General features: G+C 34.5%; 1 protein-coding gene across 1 annotated transcript; it reads right to left on the bottom strand.

Annotated features, from left to right (window-relative positions):
• Window positions 1–967: 967 nt before the first annotated feature.
• On the bottom strand, window positions 968–8052 carry LOC145766854 (uncharacterized). Its single transcript, XM_082578556.1, has 8 exons — window positions 8046–8052; window positions 7768–7926; window positions 7226–7465; window positions 6484–6632; window positions 5534–5741; window positions 3037–3193; window positions 2546–2577; window positions 968–2260 (listed from the first exon to the last, which is right to left on the bottom strand). Exons 1-8 carry the CDS (start codon window positions 8050–8052, stop codon window positions 1455–1457), a joined length of 1758 nt encoding a protein of 585 aa, XP_082434682.1. The 3' UTR covers window positions 968–1454.
• Between the last annotated feature and the right edge of the window lie 1444 nt (window positions 8053–9496).

Genomic DNA, 9496 nt, shown 5'->3' with positions numbered 1-9496 from the left:
TTGCTTATAAGAAATGAAGTATTTTCTTATTACACTTCGAAAAGTAATTAAACACTTTAACAAGTAGTACAGTGATTACAAAAGCTACAAAGTCAGACACTTAATTGCTCTGTTGTTCTTACATTCTCAACTTTTAACCTCTTATTTAAATGACTGGCGTACTTGGAGTGTGAATGCGGCACTGTGATCTAAAACTTCATATTGACGTAAGAAATCAGTTTCCTTAACAAACGAGGAACCTTCACGGAACCCCACTATACATGTTCTGCAAAACCCCAGGGCGACGCGTGTTGAAGAGCACTGCACTAGATGACTCTGAATGAATAGTTGTCATTGAAATGCAGGACTCAAGCACACACCCCTAGAGTCGAACCAGCGCTGCTTGAATCGAACCGAGAGCTCAACCAACTGAGCTATAGGGGCGGACTGATATTTATGTGATAACATACCAGATGCTGTCACTGGTATTGGATATCTAAACCAAAGCTTTTCAAAATAAAATTGTATTAACTAACAGAAAAGAAAATAATATTAATAAGGATTATGATAAATGGAAAGAAAATGCTTTGCTAAATCACAACCTCATGTTTACAACGGAGTCGAACTAATAACCCTCGGTTTGTTGATGATGCGCCTCCATCGTTCGTCTGTACAGCATTTCAAGAAAAAACGAAACTTTTTCTTTCAATCTTTGCAATTGGACTTGCGTCAGTGATTTGAAGCCTTTACAAATATGCTGAACTTCCAGACTCAAACTGAAGAAAAGATTTTCTCTGGCCACAACGGAGATGTTTATCAATGAAACCCAACAATTTTACATTGAAACAGTATACATTGCACAACGTGAAAACAACTTATAGCTGTAAATGATGGAGCACTACGCTACATAACAGCGAACCTGGTGATAATGAACATAATAAAATTTTACACAGTTACAACATCATCAATAAAAAAAAACATGATAGAAAACGATTAAAATTTTTATTACGAGAAATATCGCAATGAAAAGAGTTTTTACAATTTCTGTTATACCGTTCATCTAACTCCCTTTTCGTACAAGTGGCATGGACTATGCAATGGTGAATGTGCGTCAACCATACGTTATTTTACAGGGTATCGTAAATATCCAAAACTTTCTTTTCTGACTGCTTGAATATATATGTCGCGTCGACATCATTATTACGTCATCACACATCCGGTGATCCACGTGACAAAGTTTATGATCACTTTGCAATTTCTGTTTGTTTCAAACCAGTTTTGTTTAATTTCTTTTCGTCTACGAGGGTCACTCAGTGTTTGTATTGGCGACGCCAAAACAAGGTAGCTATTGTTTAAGGTCATCTCGAGCACCTAGTCAGCTAATATGGTAACTGTCACTACTTAGAGAATGTAAAGTGACATGTTATAAACTCTTGCAAACACTCGTTCTGAACACCATTTCAAGCGCAGACTCATCATCTCGGGAGTAAAGAATCGTAAGAATATGACGATTGCTCGTTAGTGGGTTTAGGTTTCTGTACTTTATCATATTCTTTGTTTTGATCTTTTATAACTCGTTCCACGGTTATATAATCAAACTCCAAACTCGGTGCTTTGTTATAGCTTGCTACTTGTTCGCTTTGTGACTCACTGATGCTGACTGTTGCATCATTCGACGAAACAATGAAGGAATCGCTTCTTATTTCTGATTCAGAAGATTGTTCTTGTGGCTCAGGAATGGTAACTGTGATGTAATCAGCTATGGCAGAAGCATCTTTATTTTTCGCTTCTGTTTGTTGTGAACGAATATGCTCAGTTGTCTGAATGTTTGAACTCGACTTTTCTGATTGTGACTTTGTCCTGGGAAATGTATGGCTAGTAAATAGCTTTTTAGAATCATTTTCAGAACCTATATCATCTGCATTGTTTGGAATAGTAGTGACAGCTTTTACGGGGCTGCGTTGCAATTCGCTCATGGACACAAAGACTACCTTGCTGTCGTCCGTCAATACAGGGTCACGCTTTAAAGCAGAATTTCTTCCAAGGATTAAATGTTTGTTGATAGGCTTTGGTTGATTAATCTTACAATCACCATTACTGGTGTGTTTGTGAGGCTTAAAAGACACATTGACCGCAGGTAGCGAACCATTCCTCTTCATGGGAGAGCGTTCTGGCAACTCTGGTCTTTCATCCAAAGTTACTGACTTCTTAATGAACCTGACAGCTTCATAAGTGTTGTCCAAAGACTTCACCGACTCACGTTGAGAATATGGGGTTTTATCTGCAATGTTAAAGAATTATTTTTCTTAAATCTAATGCATACAAGGTGTGGGATAAAATCGAAGTTAGTTTTGTGATCAATAAAGAATTATTTTGCAAAAAACGGTTAAAATATTTTTCGTAAGCAAAAGTGCTTGAATACTTCTACAGTTTTAAATTATGTTTCTGCTAACCGGCTTAGGCCTAATAAGCAAATGCACTAAATAGGGCTTTTTAGGACGTTTATTATCGCAATCCATTATTGTTATATTACTTGAACAGTAACAAATGAAAGGCTGTTTCTTACCTTTGCCAGAAGGTAAACTTTTCATCTTTTTTCTAAAATAATAAAATTGTGGTTGAAAATGATCAGTCGAAGTTGTAAATTAGACTATCAGCAAATTACAACTTTAAATGTTTAAAACTACATAAAACTTATACTAAAATCACTTACTGTACATCACACACTTAAAAAAATAAATGGAAATATATAGGATAGCTGAAATATTTAAAGTGCGATTCATCAAAGATACAAATGTGAATGTGAACAAATGAACACAAAAGTTTTGAAAGCTTTTGCATAAAGGTGAAAGGTCATAGCTTCACTACCCATTGAGAGATAGATAGATGATGAAGATGGATATAGATTAAGCATAGATTTGATTTATTTACTTGCGCTGTCATATTACTTAACAATTTCATATTGTCCCACCTAAATTGATACATAACCCAATTTAACAATTTGTCAATTTTCTTTCACCCAGTTCCGTATACACACAAACTTGTTAATGTATTTACCTGGAGGTCACAAAGATGCAACAAAACACAATCAAAAAGAAGACAAGAACGATCCCAGCTATTGTTCCTCCCACAATGGGACCAACGGGAAGTTTGAATGGAGCTTCAGAGGATGATTCTGATGTAATTGATTCTGATGTTGTTAGTTTTGACAATCCTACAAAATTATAAAAAATTACCAGGGTTTTAAGCTTACATGTTTGTATGTCCTTCAATGTTATTGATTTTAATCATGTCTGCATTAGATCATGTTTCAATTGATTGTGTTAAGGCGTAAAAAAATGAAATCCTAGACAAATAAAACCGCAAGGTCCGTTGATGCTTCTTGCCTACATGTTTTTTCTCCTTGTATCATGGCATGTATCTGACTTGCAATATTGACAGGCGAATAAACAATCCCTTGCTCTCTCTCTATCTAGAGGAGTTGTAGAAACTAGGAACTTTTATAATAGAGACACAACTGTGGAGTTTGAACTTCCGCATATCTAAATCGTGATTTTTAGAAGAAAAAATACCTCAGTTAATTTGACACTAAATTAAAACTGTTAACTTGCTTTGAATGTTACATAGGAATTATGCATAAACATTTAAATGAGTAGGCTAGGCTATATGTTGTCAACCAACATCACCATGATTCAAAAAGAAGATGATGTTGATTGATTGAAAACATCCCCACTGCACACTTAAATCACAATTGTTGTTATTAGTTCGCTTCACAAATATTTACATTCATATTACAAATATTTAGTTGTGTTTGTTTGTGTTCAACACATCTGTATAAAATATTTGCTAATGCGACAGAACAGTAACTTATGACATTTATAGCTATGCAGGCCTATCACTAACAAAGGTATTACATTGTTTCATCATAGAATGGTAATTGACTCGTCATGAGGCACAGCACTTGTTTCGTCATGAAGCATCAATCAGTCTACTCCCATTTAAGTCTAGATTTCGGTTACATTCTGTACTTTTTTGTAAAATAACTGATTTATTTGTTTTGCTGAATCTTTGTGCCATGTTTGAAAGTTTATTCTTTGAGCAGCCTGACCATGTTTTAAAGTGAATTCATTTCTTAACAGGCATGGCCCTAGTGAAAGCTGGAGTTGGGCAACGTGGATACATAATTCTTAGAGGTTGTTATTTTAATAATTGCTCATTGACATTTGTGAAGCAACGCATGAAAGCAAGAAAGCCGGAAATTCCATTATGACATGACTAAGTTACGGTCATTGTGACGAATGGTAGTGACGTCAATCGCGTCGCGGAAATGAATTTTGAAAGTGCTCTGTGCTAAAAATTGTATTCGATGAAAAGTTCTCTCTGTTTCAGTAAAAATTGCAGAACTAAAAATTTAGAAACTGAATTAATGTTAAGTTCGACAAATCGAATAAATCATTCCAATTATCATACACGACATTTTATATAGTAAATACTGAAAAATGTGGGTGTTCAACAAGACAATTATTACTATCCGTTCATCTGATGAACGTTGCAACTATTGCTAGAAACGATTTTATATGGTATCAGTCGCATATGATAATTTGAATGAAGTATTCAAATTATTATCATTACTACTAACCTATATTATTTCACTATCATTACTATAGTACAGTTTTGATAAAATATTTCATTTGTATAAAGCAATACGGTTGTCAAAACCTTTGTTGATTTCAAATTTATGTTTTGCATTGATTTTTTGCTCTGGGCTTTTTACTTAAATTGAGTAAATACATCAATTTCTTTTGCGTTTTGTTTGTATTGAAACAAAGCTCACAATCGTGCCGACTATCACTTCGACATTTTCTGACTGATTTACCCAAGTACACAATCTGCGTCATTCTTAAGATCTTTTGTATGACTTACATTGCAGAATAGGATAGAATCAAAGGATATCCTAAATTGAGTTAAAAAACGGTTTAGCATACGAGGCAGAGAGAATTAACCCAGACAGGAAAATAAGTTATTTTTACACTGATTCATATTCTGCAGACGTTTAATTAATAAAACAATAATCAATGAAACTGATGGATTTTGCAGTCTGGTGAACAACTGAAAAGTTGATAAACGTACTGTATTTTTGCCATTTGCAAAATTATCAAATCAGATTACGTACATAATTTAAAATAAAACAGTGCACACTGCACACCCTCCTTTTGCTTAAAACCGTATAGCCTATAGAAAGCGGAAATTCTGATACTTCACATAGTTTTATTGTTAGAATGTAAGTTTGAAATAAATAATTTTTGCATAATTCCATATTTTAAAGCAAGCTTTCCGTATTTTAAAGTTCAATCAATCAATAAATAAAATACTTCACTTTAAGACTAAAACTTCTTTTATTACAAGTATCCTCAAATATGACTTCCGTAGTAGCCTATCAAGACTAGATATTTCAAGTTTTATTAATAACTTACTAGATTTTTAGTAAACTAGTTCTAAATAATTGAGGTCCAACATTTAAGTTTATAAAAAAACATTAGACTTGCTCCCTTACCTCCAGGTGTGTTATAAACCGCTTGAGCAGTTTCTGTACATAAAGGTGTGCAAGGGATTATCATTGCATCTCTGCATTCTTCTGGCAATGTTTGATTCAATTGGCACACTAATGATGAATAACGAAAACCGGCTTCTCCACACGAACCGTTGCAAGCAGAAGTTGATAAAGTCGTCGCGTTGCAAAGGTGCATGTTGCAAGTCTTTCTCTGCACAACAAAACATGAATTGTTTGTTAAAGTTTAATGAAGCAATTTAACGATGCTTAAGCAGACACCCGTCACATTGGCATGTCCATTGTCCGTACCGAGGCAGGCGTGGGTTCGCTTCAACTGTCTTCGTGCGGACCTCTGGCTTTTCTGCTCATCCATGCATCTATAGGGATTGGGGAATGGTCCCTCCCAAACCTTGTGAATGTGGTGCTGAGGAACAAATCGTAAACCACATCATCAACGGTTGTACAATCTTAAAGCCACGGAACTGAGTTGGTCTGCGTGTCTTAGATGTTGCACGAAAGACTAACTGTTCTCTAGTAGCTTTCCAGTGTTGTCCAGGAATATCGTAAATCTAGGGTGGTGAAATAATGAATCCTCAGTCCTAGGAACTTAAGCGAAGAAGCAGACAATTCGTTGCTAACAAATTTTTTACTCATATCATAAACTTGCAATGGATTGAATATAAAATCGAATTTTATTCAAAGACTATTGGGTGCCACTGGAGTTAATATTTTATTAGTTCTAAGTAAATGAAATATTTTCTTCATGAAGCTGTTTAAAAACAAGAAGGAATAGAAGTTTTTGATTAAGTAATCATCATAAAAAATGTAACTTTGAAATACAAATTACTTTTAATACGGCTTACTTTAAAAATAACTTACCCTAAAACAAAAAAATTGTTTAAAATGAATTGAGTGCTAAAAAAAAACTTAAACCAACTTTTATAGGCTTATACCTGAGTTCCCGAGCTAATTGGAAGACATGAGTTCTCTCCCGTGGAGTTCCTGTTCACACAAGATCTGTTTCTAACCCTGAATCCAGGACTGCAACTACTGCTACATGGCGCCCAAGAGCCCCACTCGGACCAGGAGTGGCTTTTTACCACTGCAAGTAATAATAGGCAATATGATGTTAGAAATACGAAATTATAAGCTTTATGATGATACAAACCACATAAAGTAAGTGACAACAGATTACAATGCAATCACTAATCAAGTCATCAACAATGATTACAGTAATTCTCATGTAAATAAACTTTAGTTGATAAAATATTTCAGTTGAACTTAAGATTTTTAGCTCTACTGTACTTTTAAGATTGACTTGATAAATTGCATCGCATATCAAAGATTTTTGAACTTTTACTGAGCTTAAAATATCATTCCGAAACAATTCGTTGCATGATGATATACACGATTGCGTCTAACTATTACGTAGTAGACGTCGTAGTCGTAACGTCGTAGACAACACCACAATGACATGTGTGTTCAGAATAAATGACCTTATGTCCGAATTCTATTCAAGTCAGCTTTTTTGGTCTTTACATTTTTTGTACGAGCTATTGCAACAACAAAATCAGAACATAGTAATTAGTAAAGTTGTGTGGTCGAAAAATTGATTTTGAAAAGCTATTTTCTATAGGAAACAAATTTGTTGTGAAGCATATTGTTGAACAAATTGAACGCTATATGACATCATACCGATATCTCTTTCACAAATGTAGTGGTAGCGTACGTCATTACACATCACGTCATTCATCCAGAATTTGTTAATTTTGTGACGCAATGCAACGCAGTTGAATGGTCCATCCTCTGTTCGTGACTGGGTGGGTTGGCCGGGCCCCCATTTTGCCCCAATAGGAAACAAAGTACCATCCCCCCAAGCAAAAGCACTCGGGGTAACGTTGCGAAAAACGTTTATGAAAAAAGTTGAGTTTTGATCTGAAATAAAAACCAAAGATGGCATCGAAACTGATAATTGAATAGAAAATACCAGAAAACTTAATGACTTTAAATGACAAGCACAAATTATTATCAACACAGTACTTTGTTTGGAGGTCGACTAGTAAGTTGCAGTAAAGATTAAGTTTGATGCCAACCAGAAGACCGCGCTGGCAACACTTCTTGTTTTTATGCTCTTCGTAAACTCTTTATAATTACTTTAAACATTTGTCATCATCATTATTATTATTTTCTATGGTTTCACAAAACCGTAATTCACCTCTGTATAATGACGACAATACCTGCATTATCGTTCAGCCAGTTTCTGACAAAGAGGTATCGGTCGTTGTGATGCAATATAGCGAGCTGCCCCTCACGTGCCTTACACTCTTTCTGTGCGAATGAAAAATCACCTTGATTGACGGAAGCAAAATACTCTTTTCCTTCGTATGGTATCCAATCTGTGTGAGCAAACAAAACAATTTTACTTAAGAATATAGTACTTGTTATAATGTTGGTGAAATAGCGCTTCAAAAAAAGCCAATTGGAATTGAAACACATGAACATTCCATTGCATTACCTGTCATCATTTAATAATGCACATTAAATTTTACATTTAATCACAAATTCTAGCTCCTTTGTGTCCAACGCGTGTAAACCAAGACGTAAACACACAAAACATTTTAACTGAACCTTATCGCACTTGCTGTAATGTTAACATTATAGCGTCATAAAAGAAGGTGGCCATTGCATTGAATGGGCTTGTTATCATTTGTATTTGACACTACACAGTAAATTTTTCATTCAATTACAAATTAAGTTTCAGCCCTTTTGTTTTCAATTTACTTCATTAAAAAAAATCTTTTTCTTTGTTTGGAAAAATAAGCAATTATTAATACACTCCGAGGCACAATGCAAAGTTGCTGAACTTGTGCCTTTAAAATTTAAATCATCGAGCGATGCTGATAGAGATCAAGTGTCAATTACTTAAAATTATCTACAAGCACGCAAACCTGTCAGAACTGATCACCAAGAAAACATTTATAATTTGTAGAAAAACGTTTTCTTTTAATCAAAATTCACATTACACGTGCAAGTGGGTTTAAAATTTTACTGACGTTACACAAAACAAAAATTCGACCATTCTGAAGATGTGTTTCAACAAGTTATTGCTTCTGATGACAGAAGTAGAAGTGTGGCAGAAGGTGCTTACCTTTACTTCCGCGAGTGATTTGGAACGTTGTAGCTATAAGAAGGATTGTAAAGCTTACATAATACATGACTTCAACTTGAAATATCCTGCCAATAACAGTGTTTCAAACACGGTTCAATTTTTATGTAACTTGAGCAAAACTTTGTGAATGTTAGTAGAAAAAAATGTTGCAAATATATTGACCGGTAAAATGTACATTTGTTAAAATGTGGACCTGCAATTTTTTGCAGTTTTTGCTTTTATCTACATATTTAGGCATCAAATATGTTATTATTTTTAACAGGGCTTGACTTCGAGAAATAACGTTAACTTAAAACAAACTGAAATCTTTGTTTTGGCTGTAAGGTAAGGAATAAGATCAGACCCCTATTAAAATAAGGAGCACCACAAACTAGAAGATTTCTTTATCATGAATATATTTAAACCTACACATGCCTATATTCTATAGGCTCTCTAGAGTTTTCATTTTAACTATTTTTTAAAATCGAGTTTTGCATTTTTGTAGACTTTAACATACCCTACGCCAGAAAACAATACTAGGGTTAGCACTAGCTAGATACTGCAGGTAAACTGTGGAGCAGCTATTGCTACTTGCAAAATGAGGTTGTTTACCAGGCATTTACAAATAAAACATTTTTTGCGTGCTTATGGTGACTGCAAACTAGGTTACTATGTTAATAACAAGCAATAACCAACGTTGATGTTGAGTCATTCATAAGATGAGAAGATTTACCAGCTGCTGGACAGTGCTGTTTTTTACCCATCATCTGAGTTGTCAATCAAATTGGGAGGCAATTTAATGTGCTTTTAACTTTTGT

The sequence above is a fragment of the Aplidium turbinatum genome, chromosome 3 (assembly GCF_918807975.1).
Source record: "Aplidium turbinatum chromosome 3, kaAplTurb1.1, whole genome shotgun sequence".
Lineage (NCBI taxonomy): Eukaryota > Metazoa > Chordata > Ascidiacea > Aplousobranchia > Polyclinidae > Aplidium > Aplidium turbinatum.
This window is presented reverse-complemented; position numbering and strand designations above follow the sequence as displayed.